The 21,796-nt window shown below is 38.1% G+C and overlaps 1 protein-coding gene across 4 annotated transcripts in view; it reads left to right on the top strand.

Moving 5' to 3' along the window:
• Positions 1 to 21,796, top strand: part of LOC106947083 (neuroligin-3-like) — a 70,606-nt gene that overhangs the window by 42,047 nt on the left and 6,763 nt on the right. For 2 of the 4 annotated variants that reach the window (XM_015031872.1, XM_015031874.1), the window contains one exon: positions 11,483 to 11,542. The exons of the other annotated variants lie outside the window; for them this stretch is intronic. In XM_015031872.1, coding sequence (XP_014887358.1) covers positions 11,483 to 11,542 — 60 coding nt within the window. The remainder of the gene's footprint in view (positions 1 to 11,482; positions 11,543 to 21,796) is intronic. 4 annotated transcript variants of the gene reach the window in all.

Genomic DNA, 21,796 nt, shown 5'->3' with positions numbered 1-21,796 from the left:
AGTGGTGCAAAGTCGGAAAAATTGAACAAAAATTGCACAAAGGTTCCTACTCGAACAATCAGTAGAAAATTTAAAGTCACATCCACTATAGGTTGAAACGTAATTAATTCATGTTTTAGCAACTGTATTCAAACTAAACAAATGAAAAGCTGTAATTTATTCTGCCACTCTCATCGTGCGTAGCTGGGCGAAAGTGACTTGATAGCAAACTACCTGATTATCACATCGGCTGAGAATCAAATTTCTCCCAAATTTAAGTCCAGTGAAGCTGTGAAGCTAACTTTTGGACCATCCCCTCTGGTGTTGGATGTTTCTTTCAATTAATCCTCTGAAAAATCCAAGAAGCTTATTAAAACACCAGAATCTAGGAACACAAAGGAAGTCTGGATGTTGCGATACAAACCTAGGCTTTGTCAAACTGACATCCTTGCTGGATAGACCGTGAAGTCAATGTCCTTGCCAAGTTCCCTTCATGGCAGAAACAGCAGTCGGGATGTGATGGCAGCAGAATACAGTCGTTTCATCCGCACCGGCAGGTAGATTGTGTTCTCGCTGGAGTTCTCGTTTTCTCTTCGCTCTGCTCCTGCGTTCTGTCTCTAGAGCCAACATTTCTTCCTCGGTCTGCTCTAGCTGAAACAGATATTATCACGCCAGAAAAATGTCGTAGTCCCTCAGTTTTACTGGCTTGCAGTTGCCTCGGCTGAGCGAGCAGACTGAAACAACCAGAGGCCTCGCAACACAACTTTTAGGTAACATTAATGCTGTTCTGGCTGAGAAAAGAACTAAGTTACGATTGGATGAAAGACGTGTAGAAGTTTACAGCACACTATCGTAGCACTGGTTTGCGGTTTTTACTTTTATAAATTGGATATCTGTTACTGGATCTGACTGCAACAAAACTTGTTTGTTCTTTATCATTATTGGTAGCTCTTGCACAGAACCCCTCTTCAAATCGTTCAGATTTCCCCCTTTAGGTGAAATGCAGCTGTTGTTAATTCAGAAGCACAAGTGCTGGGTTTGAGTCATTTGTCAAATATTTCAACTGGAAGAATTGGAGCCTTAAACATTGAGCTAATATGAACTAACATTCAAAATTCTTTCTCGGCGCAATCGGAACATTAATCTATGCATAAGGTGGTTTCTTACACACAGCCACAGAGAAACAGCCCTTTTTTTTTCACTGGTAATAGCTTAAGTTATCGCTAGTAACCGCAGAGGGATAATTTTCTGCCAGTGCCTGAAGGCAACATGTATGCTTTACATTAAGATCCTGAGCGTATTTTGTGCCACTGCAAAGATTCACTTTCAACTGGGAGACCTTTGCCAGTGATTTCCACAGAGGCAGAAGGCAGCTACTGCCCTCACGGTGCCCACTTCATTCCTTCATTCTGCTTTGGTAAACCAATTTTGTCAGAGACAGACTGGCCCTTCAGGCGCTCCTGCTTCTGAATTAGTCCCAGATGTGGAATATACGCAGAAATATCTATTTAATATTTCCCTTCCAGTTAGAAATTTTCAATTATCTTTCATGTGTATGGTAATGAGAAAATGGTTTATCAAAAGTTTTCTATGTCACTATTTTGGTATGTTATTAACTCCATAGATTTTTTTTTTTGCTGATGACAATCTAAGTTTGTAATATTGTTGTATTTTTCATAAGAAAAGCTAATTTTTTTTTGGCCTGTGGCAAATTTGTTGTAATTCGATTTAATGTGGAAATTTTGCATGTGAGAGTGTGTTTGCAAATACATAGAGGTGACAAATTAAGATAATAATAGCATAATGTGCTTATCAAAAATGCAAGCTTTAATCTTTGTGAAAATTAAAAGATCTATTGGACTTTATAGAAAAAGTGGAATTGGAGTTTTTCCAAGATGTTCCTTCATTCTGTGTTTTATTAGAGGAGAGACTGGGAAACTTACTGATTCCAAAAGATGCTCAATGTGAGTGAAATTTCAGTCTCTGCCAAAAAAAAAAAAAAAAAATGTAAACACTATCTTGCAGGACTTTCATAGACGTGTGAAATCAGTTGCTTTAATTTCACACATCTAAGACAAATCAATTTCATTTACGTTTGAACATTTCGGTTTTGTGAAAAAAAAAAGGCAAATAGAAATGGGTCTTCTTTCAATACAGGAATGACATGAGAAATCGGGTGTAGTTTGAAACGCACAAAAGTATTTTAAAACCTCTCAATAATGTAAAGAAACTATATGATTGTATTAGCCAAGGTTATGANGATCTTATCCAGATCTTATTCTGGTCGAAAAATCCTGGTGCAAATTTTTAAACGAGCGAGATCCTAACTACAAAGTTGGTCTGTCTACTGCTATGTGGAAATGTTGCCTCCTGATTGGTGAAGAATGTTTGTCGTGACGAAGTTCGGATCTCAATTCAAGTTGTCATGACAGCCACAAGTCTGTGCAGCAAAGTCTTAATTGGTTAATGACTCAGTCACTTCTTAAATGTAGAAATCATGTGCCCTTAACTACAGCGATGCCATTTTGAGGTGTGTTTTACAAAACTGCAATGTTCAAGAGTCGAAGAGTAGTGATTTCGTTTTTACTGGTGTTTATAAAACCTTTAGTGGAACCTTATTCCCTGTGGGTGTTTCACTGAGTGAGGCGTTAGCATAGAAATCATCAATAAAAGAGTACAAGGTGATCGCTCTATTACATTACCTTGGAAAAGTGTTCAAACCCTTTGAATGTTTTTACAATGTTACAACAATTAGCACCTAATTGTGAAGTAAAAAAAAACAAAAAACAAACAAACATAATTTCAATATTTTGATCATTAAGTTTCAAATGCCTTACTGGAAAATGGCCAAGAATATGTAGCTGATGTTGCTAAGCCACAATTTTGGTCTAGTCAGGTGAGACCAAAATCCAACCTTTTAGATTATGTATGGTTGGAGAAAAGCATATTTGTATGCTAGAGTGGCCTATTCAAAGTCCAAACCTGAATCCAGCTGATAATTTACGTTCACGTGAGAAAATGTGAAAACATTCAAGAGCCTTGAATACTATTGAGCCAGCAGTATGTTGTCAAGACTTAGACTTCCCATTAATTTGCCACCGATCTGAAGACGGATTTTATTTGCGAAGCATTTGGTGTTAACCTGCTTAATGAATCAGAGTCATACACGCTGTGCATGTTCAGTAGTGATATACATATTTTAAATGCTTATTCTTATGATCAACCCCAAAACTCTGCTGAGCTTTTTTTTTTAATTTCCTCTTAGAAAGCCCTTGGATTCTTGGATATTAAAGATTAGGCTTATTGTCACCCATTACCCCGAAGGAAACCCTGAAAAAAGATCAAAGATGGGCTCAGTAACAAAAAGAATGATGCAATAATATATTATGCAATAATACAATACTTAAAGCAAAAAAACAAAAAAAAAAGTTTCATACCAGTGGAGCTGAACTTTTTGCAACTAATTTCCATATAACAGACGCAAAGAGAGCATTTTTCTTCAGTCCACAAATAATTTTGATGATCACACAGCCAAACATGTCATTCACACAGCTACTATCTTCTGTCTTTTACAAGACCAGCACCGCATCACCTAAACAGATGTCCTGAGAAGCAGCGCCTGAGGTCAGGTGATCTAATGTGCAGCATCAGCGCCACTGGCCCCCCTCCAAACTCTGTCCCTTTGAAGGGGCCTTTTTCACTAAGTGCTCCGAGCAAAGAGCAGTGACAGAGCTGTGGGGACGCTGGAGCCTTGGTCATATCACTCAGTCATTTTTCCTACCCTGAGTTTAGAGTGAATGGAGTGAGGAGGGCGGGTAATGATGTGCAGGGACACAGCTAAGCACTGTTCGGCTGAGAGTGCCAGATATGGTTTGAGATGGGCCAATATTTTGTCCGAGGAGAGGAAAAACCCAGAGTTGCACCGTCTTTATCTGTGAAAGATTTACAGTTGTCTGTTAAATTGTTTGTCAAACTTTAAAGCTGATTACCACAAACACATCCTTTTTGATGAGAACTCCACTTAGGGGTAATTCTGAAAATCACATACAATTGTGTTCTGGGTGCATACAATGTACAAATAGTGCATCATTTTTAACTCAAGACTCATCTTAGTTTTTGTCGTTAGCTTGGAAAATCTTCTACAAAGTCACTTATTCTCCGAGCTGCACTATATTTTGGATGACACTCTAAGATCAACCTTCCTCATTTCTAAATTTATCCCGTATCACGGGTCTATTTTGAAACATAAAATCTTGTTTTAGGTTTTGGCTCGACTCGGAGCGTCCAGCTATCATTCCCATGCAGCTCTCTCATAGGCTGCAAGCTGCCATGTTTTTTTGTTTTTTTTTTAAGCAGCTCCATGCCAGTGCTGAATGGTCCAGCCAGCTGCCAAACCTGTAGATTAACTACCCCAGCAGAAACACTGGACATTCTTTCCACTTTCCCCATGACCTCCAGTTGTTAGAGAGCTGGGAAATCTACAGAGGAGCCTCCAGTCCCGGTTAGACTGCACGAGGGCCATGGCAAACAGTAACACACCATGCTAATCCCATTGGTTGGCCGACTCAGACTCGCCTCAGGGAAGGATGGGCCACTCCCGGAGTCCTGCCGAGGAAATCTGTACGCCAAGCAGACAGGGGCTAAAAACTTTCCAGTGAAGCAGGAACAAAAGAAAAAACAGCTTCTCTGACTTGACAGCAAAGCAGATTCACCATAAAATCAACACAAACATTATCCTTATGGACTTTTCTTCCTATGAGTACATGAAATTGTTGTTTTTGACCATTTAGCACCACAGAAGGAAAACTGATTTATAAAATAGCAAATCCAATAATATTCACTTAAGATGCAAGATGTGACCACAGCAGGAAGTTCCTGTTCAGCCTTTTTGAGAACCTTCTGCTGCTGCTGCTGTCCAGCTTCCAGTCAGCCCTGTCAGTCTGTTTTTCTTTTTGTTTTTCCCCAAGTGTTAAAGGTACAGCAGAAGCAGCCCGAGAAGTCCTAAAGCTCGTTCAGAGAGGAAAACACTGGAACATGTCACTCAGAGTGACTTCTTAATAATCATGTGTCGGTAAGAGATCGACATAATAAGAGACGATTATATGTAAAAATACAGCAGCTTAATGGCATTTAGATAATCTTTGCAACCAAAATATGCAACATGATCTTATTGCTTTTATTTAAAACCGATAAACAATTATTTTTTTATTGCAGCTAAAAAACGATATTGATTTGTAAAGTTTTGATATCATAATCTATAATTACATTTATTCATTGTTATGTTGACTTTGTAATATAGACTTAAGCAAAAATCTAGAAAAAAAATTTAGGGTAAGACAAGTACAAACACCTGATAAAAATTGGTTAATAGTTTTCTGGTCAGCTTGAAATCTGCTGCTCAGTCGATATTCAAATCATAGAATTACCAAGTAAGTTTCTACACCGTGATTCTCTGTGTTTTGTGACCAAAACATTTTCTAAAGAACACAATTTTTTTTCTTTCTTGTGAGACAAGGAAAATGAAATAGACTTTCTTCTAGCCAGCTGATTGTCAGAGCGTGTCAACATGCAGGGGAGGGGAGGTGCTACCATAATGTATAAAACACAGTCAGAGAAACTCCAGTCATTCCAACACATCCTCTGGATAACCATTTGAAGGACTCAAAACTTGTAGGAATTATGACAGAAACGTTCTGTCATAATGCTATGCACAGTCGTCTGGCTCGTAGCTTGACGACTGCGCCTAGCAAGTGCAGCTAGCAGCGTTTTATCCAAGAGTGACGGCTGGCGCTCCATTGCTTTCCTGAGCATAATTAGATTTTCTTCTGCGGGAAATTGTGTCTGAAAAGTCGAATTTCTCTAATTCCATGTAAACAATATGAAAGTGCTTTCAAGGAATCTTATTTCAGTTAGCTACTGGCATCGGGAAGCAAAAAATAAAAAATGAAAATGAGAGGAAAATATCCTCCTTACATCACCTTCTCTTGCTCCTTGTTAAAAGGTGCTAAAACAATTTCCTCCGTTTGATGGAAAAGTTGTAGATTTCAGCACCAAATTACTTGGGGTTATGGTGACTTTAAATTCCTCACCATGACTGCCCAGGCTTTCCATCAGAAATATTTCTTTTTTTCAAAAAAAATATGTAAAAATACATAAGCCCTATTTCTGAAATAATGCTTTGCATACATCTTTAAGATCTCATCAGAACTTTTTTTTTTTTTTTTCACATTAAACATTTTCTAAGCAAGACTCTTGCATATTTTGTAATCACGCCTTACTAAAAATTCAACCTTGTATGTGTGCAACCTTTCGCGCGTCTGCCTTTGACAATTGTTCGGCTCGTTTCCTGTTGCATTCTTTACACATATTAGGAATTTTCTTTCCTTTTATGTTGGAATCAACTGTGGCGCAGTGTGAGTTTTGGCTGTCCTTTACCGCAGGTTTACAGCATCCTTAACCTTTTAGCTGCATTCTCCATCATTCTCTCTCATGTGTCCTTCCCAAGCTGTTCCTTAACCTCTGCACCGGCAGACAGATTGTGCGAGATGGAGAAGGACAGACAGACTGGAAAGGCAGTCATACAGAGAGGGAAGGAGAAGAGCGAGACACTAAATGCGAGAAACAAATCTAGGCAGAGAGAGAAGTGGCCACCTGAGGATTAGAGACTGAATATAACTGCTCTGAATTGTCAAGGCCGCAACATTTCACAAAGTCTCTTTCCACATCCTGACCTTTCTGATATTTAACTCCGAGGCCCATCTATTGTCAGTGAACCTTTTTGCAGTAAAAGGAAAGGCAGTTAACATTCAGCCCTTCCGCGACGTATTGAGTGAATTGTGGATTCAGTCCAGAAGTCTCTGGAGTCTGAGGGCACTCTCCCTACGTATTTATGTGTTTGAGCGTGCCAGTTCGTGTGCGCGCATGCCTTGGTCCGTTCGCGTAAACCTCTTTAGCCAATTACTACAATGCTGTCTGTGTGAGATTTCATCCTGCTGAAATGTTGCATTTCAATGCCTTTTATTGAAGCAGGCCCGTCTATGTGGCGTCTTTGCTCCTGATCAGATAAGTGTGACAGCTTTCTATTAATCCTGTCAAAGGAACACAAAACAATTGATGTTATTCAAGATGCTACCTACTTTTGATACGATGCAAATTTTGACTCCCTAAGGGTGTCTGTGCACAAGCTCCTCTCCTCGTTATTTATTTATTTATTTATTTATTTGAAAAGTGTCACACTTTTCCGCTGTTGCGTCGTTTTAAAAGCGTCCAGGTCAAATATTGGCTCGCTCCGCTTTGCTTGACTCGTATACAGAAGTCACACGTTTTCGTTTTCAGGTTAGGATGCTCACGTACACGCTCAGGCTCAGAGACTGCAAAATTCAAAGTGACAGAGCTTCCCTGTCAACACCTGCCATCTAATCTATGCTTGTCTGAAACTCTATCGCTCAATAAACCCATTGTTTAGCCATGTCAGTAGCACAAGACTCGCAGCAATAATTGAATCTATTTGCATGATTAGGCTTCTTTTAATGAGTTCCTGTGAAAACGACATAATGTTACAGATAAAATGCTGTTGATGGAACATTGTTTCACAAAAGAAAAAAAAAATAAAAGTACAATTTGTAATGCCAAGCAGTAAGGTTAAAAAACTGGTAAAAAAAAGAAAAAAAAAAAGAAAGAAAAACTATTATACAGAAAAATTAATAACCGAAGCACAAAACAGACAGGCCTTCAAATGTTATTTAATCCTCTTCTTCTCAGTCGTCTGTAAAATAAAAACTAATCGTTTTTTTTTTTTTTTTTAGAGGAAATCGAATGAAACGCACAGTGAGAGACATGATATCTCAGAGCTCTGAGGGATTTAATTCATGCACAACAAAGTTGTTCCTGATTGATTCACCACCTCTGTGCAATTTAGTCGGGCAAAATTTAGAACAGCCACTTTAACATATTAGGACCGATTTGAAACCTTTTCGTTCACCGTGGCCCTTCAGAAATACATTTTGTTTTGCCTTGTGCAACAGATAATGTTAAAACACTGCACTGTCACGCCAAATATTTTATGCAGACTTCTAAAGATGTTTTTTTTTTCTTCTTCTTCTAGAGAAATCTACCACTTTTTATTCTGACATTTAGCAAGAAGAAATACATTTTAAAGAAATCCAACTGGCTTGAAGTAGAAACAATTTATTCAATTTATTCAATGTCAAACATAAATGAGAAACTTTCATCCAGAATTACAGGATGAAGCTATTGAAATTCAAACAAATTTAAACTTAAAAAATGTCTTATGTATGCATTTATTTACATTTTTGAATGATTTCTTTAAAATAAAGGTTTAAGTGTGTTATCTGGCGGGTGACCCTTCCACCCACACACATAAAATATATCAATTGTTTCTCTACCTGTTTCGATTTACACAATAAAGCTGTAACTGGAATGAGTTCATCATGTATTTTAATACAAGCACAAAACTAGGTTGGCTGTTATTTTTGGAAGCAACAAAAATAAATGCATTGATTACCAAAAAGAAGAAAAAAAAAATATTTTATTTCTTCCGTGTTAATGAATCCTATAACTATGATGTTTGATCCCGCTATTTCAGTTCGACAAACAAGATTTTATCCTTCGCCAAAACCCTCTGCCTCACAGAAACATAAATCCTCTGCAGTCATTTTAACTCTTATCACTAACAAAGGGGATGCATTTAAACCTCAGTGTCACAGTCAAACACTGGGTGTTTCAGCTGCCGCTCGTATCACATCTGATGTTCTTTAAATTGCATTATTTATGGTAATGCAAAACTGATGAACACACTTAACAAGGTCACTGCTGTTGCCATGGAATCAAAGAATAAAAATGTTCCTTTACTTCAGAGAATACATGTAGGTGAGTAAATGTCATGACACCCCAGCCTTTTACATTATGCATTATAGCATATTTTACCTACAGTGTCATTTCAGAACGTAGAAGACAACTGGGGATATAAGACGGCACTCAGGAGTGAAGACGTGGACTCATGCACCCGTAAAGATAAAGCTTTAGCAAACATGCGGCACATAAGGTGCATAAAACACACACATGGTGCGTGACACATGCAAGATTTACAGTGGATAAAATAAAATGGGGAAGATTTACAGAACAAGTCTGTGAACACAGAGCATGCATACGGGGAAAGAAAACATGTCATAGTTACTGAAATTATACCACTGGACAGCCTTTGTGTGGTTAATGGTATCATCCCCAATGATTATGACTCCTCAAGCTATCAAATTAATAATTTCGACGGCAGCGGAGGAAATGTTTTCAAACACTGAGAGCAACTAGAGTTTTCCAAGAGAAAACTATTTTCAATTATCTTTTAATTGATATTAGCAGCAGCGACTTAAGCTGCAGCAAAGGGTCAAACCCAACTCTGTTATTAAAATATTATTCCATGTAGGCATCTTTTAATAATGAGAGGATTAGCTCTTCTTTTTTTTTTTCTTTTTTTTTTGTCAATACGCCTGTGAGATTTGATGTTGATTCATACTTTTTGCTGTTGTCGAGAATGCGTCGGAGAACAAGTTCAAAATCACCGACAGCATTATGATCTACTGTATTAAGCGCTGTTCAAGTGGAAAATGTAAACTGACAGGGTGTTGGATGAAAGGTCATCTCCAAAAATAACATTTCTTTATATTCCTGTCAGGAGATGGATAGACTGTTGCATACATGGATTGATAGTAAGTCAACTTACTAACTGGTATTGGTATTCTAAAGCCTTTTGGCTGCAGGCGTTGGGCAACAAGCAATCATTCCCAGCTATAAATGATGAGTGAAGAAAAGACTCAAAGGGTAGATTTTTCATTATTGCAGCCCCACAACACAAGGACAAAATTCATAACATAATTCATGATGGCTGGTGACATCAATGTTGCTCATCTTAAAACTTATCCCATCGCAGTGATTAAATGAATGCACCTTTGACATTGCATCCAAGACAAAGAGATCTGTCACATCCTCAGATGGTAACAGCACGACTGTTGCATCCTTACCACCAACCAAGAGAACAACTCGGAAAAGGACTGAAAACATTACTCTGCCTGAAGGGTTTATCTTGTCTTCCTAGATACCAATCTGATGGCATCTGGTTGCATTTCTGAGGAGTTAACCTCTTACCTGTAATCAAAACGGCCTAAAAGAAATGTTCCTGATGGGTACAGGACGCCTTCGAAGGTTATTTGTAAATCCTGTGAATAGTCAAAGCCGAGGGGGAAAAAAAAAAAAAAAGTTAATCACTTTTTTGACCAATGTTTCCTTTTAAAAAACTAAAAAGAAACATTGTAGCACTATACCACCACTACACACATCAATGAACAGATCATCCTTTTTCATTTCAGATCTACAACTAAGTCACCAAATTCTTCAAACCCCTGCAAATTGTTTTCATTCAACCAAGGAGATTGTTTCCAAAAAAAAGAAAAAAGAAAGAGAGAGAGAGCTACATTTCTCAAAACCCAATAAGACGACATAAAAGGAGTATCATTTTTCAGATGAATAAAGAAATGAAATGTAAACTATATTTTTCCACTTCTTAATAAAAAATAAAGGAGAAGTCTGTATTGGCATTATTGTAATTGTTGATCAGCTTTTTTATGTTTCCATTGGTGTTTTGATGATTTAACGCTGATGATGAGCCCAAGACTTTGAGATCAGAAGACCTCCTTTCCATCACCCTAAAACTAACCTTTAACCTTCTTAATAGATTCTGGCCATTCCAAAATATTGTCAGAAGAAACATGTTGGTCCAATTAAATATTAAAGAAAGCTTTACATAAATCCCTCAAAATCTAAAAGACATTTGCAGAATCAGACAAATGCTTGTGTTTTAAACCAACATCAGACCTTATCCTACATAAATACTTAGATATAAATATGCCAGCCTCCAACACACCTCTTGATGGTAAAAAAAAAAGAAACCAAAAGAAAAATCAGTTTGACTCCTTATTAGCAGTGTTTTTCAACCAGTCAGCATCCAATCTCCATAAAATCTAAACTCTCATAAAAATCCTCCAAAGACCAACTAAAATGTCAGAATGAATGTTTAGCTGCTCAAACACAGTATCTTGATTTCCCTCCGCCGATCACTTTGAAACTTTACTTTCTGAAAATGTCAGTGTTGTGTGACTCTGAGTTGAATATGCTGCATTAACAGGTTAGTTTTGTACAAATAAAATTTTAAAAGCTGTGTTCTTATATGACTCACTGTAAGCCCATTAAATTTGTATCCAAAATGAATGATTTATGTTTCTGTCATAGCTATGTGCCTCGTGTAGAAAATTGAACGTGTGCTTTTGGATTGTATTTAAATGAACATTGTTTTCTTCCTATGGTGCTCTCAATGAAATGCCTCTCCCCCCTCCCCCGACCCCATTTGTTTTTTTTTTTTTTTTTTTTTCCAAACATGCTATTTTGAATTTCTTTGTGCGTCTCTATGTTTCTCTCCCCGCTTCAACAACAGGGGCCCATGCAAAAAAACAGGGCGAAGATTTGTCGGAAAACGACGGTGACGAAGACGAAGGTATTTTCCACGGTGAACAAAGACGGTGCATGATTTCTTTTGAAAACAAAAATCTCACTGTTTTATAATCCTCTGTGGATTTCTTGTATTGCAAATGCACTCATCAGGCACCCGTGTCGCAGCGTCATCATCATCATCATCATCATCTGCCGAGCAACATTTTCACAAAGGTTGCATGTGAGTGAATGTGATGGCTCTTGTTCCCAAGGATCTATATTCAGATCAGGAGAGTTTTTGACTTTAGAGATTGATAACATCCAGTTATCTGTCAAAATAACTAAACCCTAGGTTGACTCATGCTAATATCTTATGCAGCGAGTGAAGCAGCTGATATTAAAGGGGCAGGGTTAGCAGTTAAACCCTTTGCTAAGGTGTGGGCAGAAGCTGTGTTGATGGTGATAATAGCAAAGGAAAGAGACACAGCAGTGTAATATCAGACTGTTCCTCAGGTCTGCTTGCTCATTCAGATGAGGAGCGGCAGTTCAGGAGCGATGCTGAAGAGGATTAGAGATGAGAGGTGTAGAAAATGGGAAGTTGCTGCTCAGCAATCGCATTGTTCCCTTTCCATATTTATCTTGGGATATTCCTGGCTCAGGGTGGATCGCTGCTGAGATTAGAATGAGAGACAGCTCTTGGGCTGCAACAGAAACAGCTTAAGTCTCTGAATCTAAATCAAAACCCCTTGATGTAGCCCGGCCCTTCTCTTGTGATGCCACTGTAGGGCAGGTGATGAAAGCCTGATGTTTTGTATCATCACAAAGCCTTTGATTTGCACTCAGTTTCAATAATTTTCACTTCAGTTGAACGTCTGCATCTGTGTAAATTGGAATATCAAAAAGTTGATTTGGAAGTTAATTAAAAACAAAAATTAATTCATATTGACTGATGACACACGTGGTGAAATATATCAAGCAATATATATATTTTTTATTATTATTTGATTGAGTATAGGTTACTCAAAAAAACTATTTCAGAAAATTTGATCAGCGAGTAATTTGTGAAGAAATGCTATGACCATGTTGTAGCTTCCACAGTGATAATCACTGACATGAAGATAAAACAAAATAATCTGGCTGCTGACAAACAGGGCTGCAGTCAGGCATATTATTGGAAAGTTTAGTGGAAGGAAAAAGTGTGGTAAATGATGCTCAAGCAAGTAGGATAACCACAGCCTTGGGAAGATTGTGAAGCAAGAAGATGAAAGAGAATACATATTGTTTTATCAAATATTTATGCTTTGGGGGTTTAAATTAGCTGTAAAAATAAAATTTTGTGTAGCTAATAGATATAGTTTATTTCTTTGTGTAATTCTAGTTTATTAGGATTTAAACTTTTAGTGGAGTTAATTGTGTTGTTGTTACATTTTAAGTGAAGACTATGTATTGATAAAACAAAAAAAACATTTTCAGTTCAAAACCCCTTCAGTTGCTAAATTATTGAATAGACATAGAAGCTCAACAACAGAAATATGTAGTGTTTTTATAAAATGTTTAATACATAAAAATCCATCAAAATTAACACGTTAAAATCCCGGCAGTAATCAAGATGCACCTGTTCAATACTTGTTTGTGTTTCTCAGTTATTGCTAAGGTCATTTGAAAGTTTTATTTTCCACACAAACTGAAGCAGACAACTGACTATATTATTTTACGTATCTTTGAGAATTGGCAAGAACAAGTTTGTTATTTCTTACAATGTTTTTTATTTAAACATTTTCAACTGAACATGGGACAGAGAGAGATCGGATTCTGTAAATAGACGGTTTCCTCTAGATGTTCAAGTGTCTGTAGAGAAGGTCCTTCCTCTTTGCCAACAGGCTCCTCTCTCAAAAAAAAAAAAAAAAAAACCCTCCTCATGCTGGCCTGGATCACATATCAGGAAGTGTTGCCATGGCACCACTTTAACACACACAGGTGTTTCTTTATTCATGCCCAGGGCAAGCTGTTGCAACTGCAGCCAAACTGTCTTGATTTTCAACCTGACTCTGTGTATATACACACGGCTCATGCATGTACAGCTCTGTCCTCCTTCAAGCAGGCTCACGTGTGTCTGTATGTAACCCCCTTTGTATGTATAAAATTGCTGACAAGTGCCAATCCCTTTCTCTGGCAAGTTTGTGCATGCATGCACAGCGGCTTGGTCTCCAATCTGTTGTGCTAGACTAGCTTCACTGAAAATGTGACAAGTCTATTCTTTACTGGGCGCGTCTAATGCTGTTTGCAGAGCATCCCCGAAGACACACAGTATAGTCCCAGTAGCATTTACTGCAACTAATGCATGCGTGACAGAGTTGGCCATGACTTCCTAAAATTATCCGTAAGATTTTTTTATTTTTCTAGTGATTGTGTTGGTGTGACAACCCTCTATTTCTACTTAATTTTACTGTGGTTAAAAAAAACCAAAAAAAAACGTCACTCTGTACAAACCAAACTGTTGTTTCTGTTTTGTGGGGGAAAATATATATAAATGCTGCCATTTGTCTCTGTTAACATATTTGTGAAGAGGCTCACTGATTCTGCCACTTGGTGCCGTTGAGAAAACCCTAAGTAGTTCACACATACAAAGATGTTAAAACAAATTAGCCTAAAAATTAAGCTACACTTACAGCTCAAAAGTTTTGTGTATTAGTCCTTTGTCATTTATTCCAGAAAACGAATGACACATATTGGTTCATTACACACAGTGACTTATTCCAAGTTTTTATTTCTTCTAAATTTGAGACCTTGACAAGGGGCTGCAAATGTTCTCAAGCCACTCACGAACCAGAGACGATGTCAGAAGGATCTCATCTGGGCAAAGCAGAAAAAGAACTGAACTGTTAGCCAAAGTCATGTTTTCAAATGAAAGTGAAGTTTGCATTTCATGAAGAAAGTAGCTGATTCTTGTAGCACTGCAAATGACAAGGCGACTGAAGCGTCACGTAGCTAAAGCAGGTAAAGCCCACAACATCGGTGAAACACATGCGACAACGAGCATTGTGCCAGGATAAAGTTTGCAGAAATAGTAGCTGTAATGTAGTCAGTGTGGGGTGCAGGGCGTCTAGTTGCTCTCTGAGAGCGGGTTACATTTCCCCACACTTTGTAAAAAAACCCAGCTGTAGAAAATCTATGGGGTACTGTCAAGAAGAAGAAGATAAGAGACGCCCAATCCAGCAATGCAGATGACCTGAAGGCCACTAATAAAGCAACCTGGGTTTCCATTACACCTCAACAGAACCACAGGCTGATTGCCTCTGTGCCCGCCATACTGATGCAGCAATTCCTCAGGCCCAGCTATTGAGTAGATCAACACAAACACATATTTTGAAATGGATGTTTATTGTGATGCACTCAGACAGGTTTTTTTTCTTTTAGAAACCTGACCAATGTTTTAAAATAAAATCGAACTTATGTACCTTCAATCAACCTAAGATAAATCTTGGACTCTTGTCATCTGCAAACCAGACCCATTAAATCTACAAGAAATAGATTGGCTTGAAATATTTCAATCTGTGTGTAATGAATTCATATGACAGTTTCATTTTCTGAAGTGAGTGACTGTAAACATTCAACTTGTTTTATAAAACTCAAATTGTATATGCCTGAAAAAACACTTGGGCAATAGGTACAAAATTGCCATTAAAAGCCAAAGAATAGCTGAAATCTGATAGGAGTTCCCCCTGTGGGGATTAATAAAGTATGTTCATTAATTCATCCATTCATCCCGAACACACAGCCAAGATAATTCATGCTGGTTTAAACTAAGACAACAAAGCTGCTGGCATGCTCAGGCCATCGGTATATTAGAAAATGTGTGGCAATCAATGAAGATCGGAGAAAAACCTTCAAGATTTGAAGATAACCAACTGGTTGAAAATCTTATCTAAACAATTAAAGTATCTGCTTTCTCAATAATGGAGAAGTCTTGAAATTGTCATCACCAAAAAATTGCTTTACTTCTAATTTAAGTAAGGCTGGTTGACATTTTGCCTCTCCAGTTTGTTACAAATAATCCATAAACTCATGTGTTTTGATTTCGTTGGGTTATTATTACCAATATCTGCCATGCTTTCTTTGTCGAAAGCCAATTACAAATATATTTGTAGGGAAAAAATATGACTTCCATACTTTTTTTTTTTTTCTCGCTGCGTGCACTCTCACGAATTTTTGCCCTCACGAGTAGCCGTTCTTTTAATAGCACCGTCGCAGTTCCTAATAATTTTACTTCATGCATTACTGATGAAAACTTTGACCATTTGTATTCATGCTGAAGAACAAGAATAATCATAACACAAGCCAAGCTCCCCCTCTCCGTCTCTGGCTGACGTTCCTCTTATCCATGAATTCTCATTCAGCTGAGGGAGTCGCTGCCTCGTCTGGTTTCTCTGTGTAGCCCTTTCTATCTCTCACTCTGTTCATCCCGGCATTACCATGCCGCCTCACTTGGCCATCCGTCTATCCTGGGCTAATTTGCTCCCTTCATCCAACATATTGGAACGGTCCTCCTCCTTGTTAAAAACCCTCCGGGAACGTTCTCCAATTTTAATCCTGATAAACAGAAGAACAATAAAGGATTTTGTCCATTGCCAAATAAATAAAGCGTATGTAATAAAAGGGTAATATATAAATGAACAATAAAAAATAAAAAAATAAAAAAAAACGGCTGCAGAGCAGCCAGTAAAACATTTAACTCAGACAAACGTACAGGCATAATGAAATCCATACAATATGATTTTGCTTTGTATGTGTTTAAATGTTTCCTCTTTTTTTTTTTTTTTTTTTCCTGTCTGCAACTGGATATCTGCCCTTTATGTGTCCCGCCTGTCTGCTTGAGCACAAGTCAAGTCTTTGGCACTCCTCAGAGCATTCAAATTCTGCACTACGCTCCCTTCCAGCAGCACAAGCATGTGGGCCAAACTGCAGTGATTTACAACAGCCCACAATCAAGACTCAATTTTACAGAGGCTGTTATTGCACTGTAAAATGGAGAGCGAGCTTTCAATCACTTACCTGGTGGTTGTAAGATAAAGCTGGGTATGTAAATAAAGGACTGGAGTCGGTGCAGGAGGTAAATCTCCCAAGTGAAAGTGGCAGCGGTGTTGAGGGGCTGGGCCTTCTGACAGGCACCGAGAGGCAACCACACACGCTCCACCTCTGCCCGAGCGCCTTCTTATGGATGAGAAATAGATCCGTATTCATGTCTGCCGTTCGGCGCATCAAGACTCAAGCACTGTTTCCACCGACAGCGACTGCAGATTTGCACAAACATGCTCATGCACACACATTGCCTTCTTCCGAGCTCTAGAAGCAAGCCCTGAGGAAGACGCGCACATAAAGAGGTGCCCTGCCACTACCCTCAGAGACACTCCATCGCTGCCGCGCCAGAGAGCAGAGCTGAGCTCCACCTGCCATTAATTCCACCGCACAGTTCTGGCTCGATCCCCATCCAGCAAAGCCCTTAACTAAGGCAGGCTGGAGAGTGGTAAATCGGCAGTAGGGGGAATTCACGCACCGCTCTCTTCTGTCTGCCACTATCCTATTCTCTCTGATGTAGCACGGACATGAGAATTCATAGCCCTTAAAGTCCATTTATGCAGAAATCCTTGGAATGCTGGGGCTCTGCTTCTTTCCAGGACAGTCATTTCTGCTAATAGCCGATCCACGAGACACCATTTCAGCCTTAAAGGAAGACACTTACTGTGACGTGTTTTTTCACTCACTACATTACATTTTTAAAAAATTACAATTTCTAGATTATGTTGCAGACATGATGTGAAAATACAATTCTATGCAAATTCTGAAACTGTAGAAATTATTTAAAGTGTTCAAATCTCCAAAGAGGTCTGGATCGTCGTCTTCTGTCCTACCGAAATGGTTCTGCATATTAACTTTGAAATGCTGTGCCAAAACAGGTTAAAAAGCCACTGTCGTGTCCTGACAACATGACTGATGAAATGCGCCTTATTTATGATTTGCTTTTCTGATTCAGTAGATCTACTCCATCTTTTGGCCTTCATTGGACCTTCTCTATTAGCTTTGTCTCCTAATATAACCTTTAATTCTGATTATGTCTGTCCACATCCTTCTATTCCCTCTTTTCTCTCATTCTCCTCCTTGTCTGCTGCCAACCTCAACAGCCAGGGAGCAAAGGTGCGCACACTAGCAGTCACCTTCCTCTTTAAAAATATCTCAATCCTGTGATTAGGATTTCTTTACATAAAGTCACATCTGACACTCTGTTATTCAGAACTGTCAGAATTTCTGGAGAAAACTGTTCAGTGCAATATTCTCTGGCTGCAGAGTGCTTTCCTTCTGCCAAACCCATCACTTCTGATAATGTGCTGGCTTTTAAACTTGTCTGGCTTATAGGTTCTATGTGCTGACTTTTCAAAATCACAGCAGGAAATTGTTATTTGCTATTATTGAAGATATTCTATGAAATAATTGTAAAATAGTGTCACTTTTACAAAAGGATAAAAAAAAAAGATATAACTTCACAGAGTCTGCCACTCAGTGTTTTTTTTTTTTCCGAAGCCGGTCTTTTCCTTTGAATTCTTTAGCTCTAAAACATGAAACGGCAGACCTTCCCTACAAAAGTGTAAGAGAGTGACAGAGTGTAATGTGGATCAGCAGGAGTCTGGCTTTTAGATTTCTCTTCAATGGGAAACATCACCTCCTTCGCCTTAAAAGGCCGGAGATGTAGGGAAGGGACAAGACCAGTGTTAACATTGCTTGGCTTGAGATAAAACGGGGCTTCAGATTGGTTGTGTTCTCTTGATTTTAGTTAAAGATGCCAGTGCCCTTGTTGCCTGGCAGCTAAAATCGTTGTTAAATGCAATCTATTTCATCTTTCAAAGCCTGTTGGGGGGAAGGGGAGGGAAATCTTATGGTTTCTAAGAATAATTGAATATTGGATGAATACTTCCACATTCAGGCAGAATCAACTGAATCAGAAAACACCAAATCTTGATATAACCACTTAAGAGAAGAGAGAAAACATTGCTCTTGCAGAAAGACGTCGGTGCTCGATGGGCACTTTACAGTTCACTGGAGAGCCGCTATAACTTCTTACCTAAAATGTGTCGCTTCAGTTCAGCAGCCTAACAAGGCAAATGTTCAGTAGTACCAGAAGAATTTACACAGTCTTGCTAAAGGCAATCAAATTAGAAGTGAGTCATGAAAAAGGGTCCTAAAACCAGGAAGCAGCTGGCTTGCAAGTGGAGAAATTATTGAACTTTATTTCACGTGTGTGTTAGAACTTTATTTCTAGTTCTAACACACTGTATTAGATCTAGAATCCAGTAAAAAAAGCTAAAAAATAAAGAGAGGTAAGCTGAAAATAAAGATCAAATAAACACACATACACTGAGCACGTAAGTCAAATTCATTTCAGATCTTTACAGCATAATGTTATGCTGTTTTTTTTTAAAAGTTGGTATGATTATACACGGTTGCAAATTCTTTATTTCATTTTTATGAAATGTTTCTAGTCAATTAAGAGTCAGAGTTCTACATTAAGGCTCAAACAAAGGCATACAGCCATTCCACAGCTTAATTAGTTTGGTTTAAAGTCACTTTGTGAACTACAAGTCAACCACAGTTGTGGCACTCAGGCATAGTCAGAAATAGAAGAGTTCATTTAAATTGGATGAGGTTAATTTTTAAGGTTAGTTCTTAAATGTTCAATGAGTGTTTTTAGGAACATGATTCCAGAAGCTTTATTAACCAGGTTTATCCATTTCAGAAGGTGTTGCTCTGTATGTTTGACTCACTGCCATTTTGGAATCCCCAAAGTCAAGGTAAAGCTGAATTCGAAAATACTGTTAGGCACGGTGGTGGCGGCATTATGCCAGGGGTTCTGGTGCATTGCACAAAGTGGGGAATTGATGGAGGAGGAGGACTTTCTCCAAATTTGTTCATGTCGTTTTGAACACTGCTGATTCTTTTTGAATAGATAAAGGAAGCAAACATAAAGACCCTGGAACGGTCCTAGCAAACCTTGTTGTCAACAGCCATGACAGAAAATATGAAAAAGTCATCAGAAATTAGCTCCTGCACGATTAGATGTGACTTTACCGTCTGCTGTGGGACGGCCTTCCGAGGCTTGTCTTTAACGTGAATATTGCTTGTAATGGACTTGTCAAAAATGTACCATGAAGCCCGGCCTGACAAGAGCACTACAGTAGGGTACATGTCATGTCTTACCACATCAGGACATTGTCACCCTTTCCCCTCCCACCTCAGACCTCTTTGATGGCCGCTGACAGCCACCATGTTTCCCCAAGCGTTGACACAGTGCACGCCGCGACACTTATCTCAACTCAGATTTGTCCTGTCCCACTCTGTAGTGTCAAGGCCGGGTTCTGGGGCTTTCAGCGTCTGATATATATATATATATATATATATAAATATATATATATGTCTGAGTGCTTTCAACGCAGGGAAAAGGCTAAGGGCAAAAAGGTGGGGGGTACAGGTGGAGAGAGAAAATAAGATAGCAGAGGAAGGAAGGAGTGCTCAGAGCCCTCCTGGCTGGTTTCACTTGCAGCAGCAACACTAAGAGGCTTGGCGTCGGCTTGAGTTATGCCTCCCACTGACACTTCAATCAGTCCACAGGCACCTTTGAAAGGTTGTGCCCCTTAGTCCTTTTCTAAAATTCATGCCCTGTGATGTATTTGTAGGTCTAACTGTCGCCGCTGTCCAAGCGGAGAACCTTTGACTTATTTATGCACTGGGAAATAGTAAGTAAATTTGTCCTTCTGTGGTGCAATAATGTGCTGCTTATAAAATAAGTGATGGGAGTGTATGGATGTATGCCTCCGCGTAACAGGTGCTGCATGATCACACTCATCTGTTGGGGGAAATGTATAGGAGAAAACTGATTTGTGTAAGTATTACGTTTTTGCTCATCAGGTTTCTACATTTCCATCATTCACAGATTTTTTTTTTTTTTTATTATTATTTTATTTAGTTTCCTCAAACCATGAATGTTGTTGCTTTGTTTCACATTTTGAGTTAATCTTGCATGGACTTTTAATAGAGCATACCAATAGGCATGTGCCAAGATTACTCAAGGTATGATAACTCTTAGCAAAAATGCTATGGTTTAACGGTATCATGGTACTGTACAGCACGATGTAGATGCTGTAATTTAAACAGAAAAGCAATTATTGCTACTGCTGCTAAAGTAATACAATGCATTAATTATCACAGTTATGATAATGTCATCTCCATTGTATCTGTGTCTTGGGCTTTTTTTCTTGATGCAGAGAATTTAGCAAAATGTGGAATAAACAGCTGCAAGAAAGAGGTTCTCAAACACTTGTTGCTAATTATATTTTTATCCATTGTGCTCTATTTCAGGCAAAAACAAACTAAGAAGCTTATTACCTCATTATGTCCCGACTGTAGTTCTAACTTGATAGATGATCCTCTCACTAACCTAATTATTTTTGCAAAACTGTTTATATATATATATATATATATATATATATATATATATATATATATATATATATATATATATATATATATATATATATATATCTGTATCTCTCACTCATGACAAAAAAATAAACAAAACATTTTATATATTTTTATATGTGTGTAGTAGATATCCAGAGATTATTACTTTTTAACAACAGTTATATATAGACCTTTGCCCATTCTGACAAATGTAGTCTTTAAATATCCTCGTGAAATTAATGACTGAAAGGAAACAGAATAAACTGAAACTGCTGCGCTTGTTTTACGAGAAGCCTAGCTGTATCTTTAGCCAGGCTTACAATTATTTTCTGTCAGGTTTTTTTATTGGAAACCCTCCTACAGTGTAGATGCAGTTCTTTTTGAGAAATCTACTGTGGCCATCCTGGAGCCTAAGATTTTTTTTCCTGTTTTTTTCCCTTTTTTTCTTTTTTGCTGACTTGTATTGCGGATTAATTAGTCAGGCTACCTGCACAGCTAGCAACCATGTCTACAGAAGTGCCATGGCATTTGAATTTTGCCAACTGTAGCTTAAAAATGCATTGCTTTAGCAATCTTTACAGTAAGCCAGGGAAAAGTGCAGTAGATGTCTTTGAGCCAGCTGCTCAGCAGTGCACATCAGGTAAGAGTTGGGGAGAGCTGTGTTTTTCTATGCTCCAAATATATATATATATATATATATATATATATATATATATATATATATATATATATATATATATATATATATATATATATATATATATATAAATACTCTCTGTGGGTGTTTTTTTTTTTTATATGTGATTTTTTT

This window comes from Poecilia latipinna, unplaced genomic scaffold, assembly GCF_001443285.1.
Source record: "Poecilia latipinna isolate Pla-1442-1.1 unplaced genomic scaffold, P_latipinna-1.0 Scaffold222, whole genome shotgun sequence".
NCBI classification, from domain to species: domain Eukaryota; kingdom Metazoa; phylum Chordata; class Actinopteri; order Cyprinodontiformes; family Poeciliidae; genus Poecilia; species Poecilia latipinna.
Note: the sequence above shows the minus strand (reverse complement) of the source record. Positions and strands in the feature narration are given on the sequence as shown.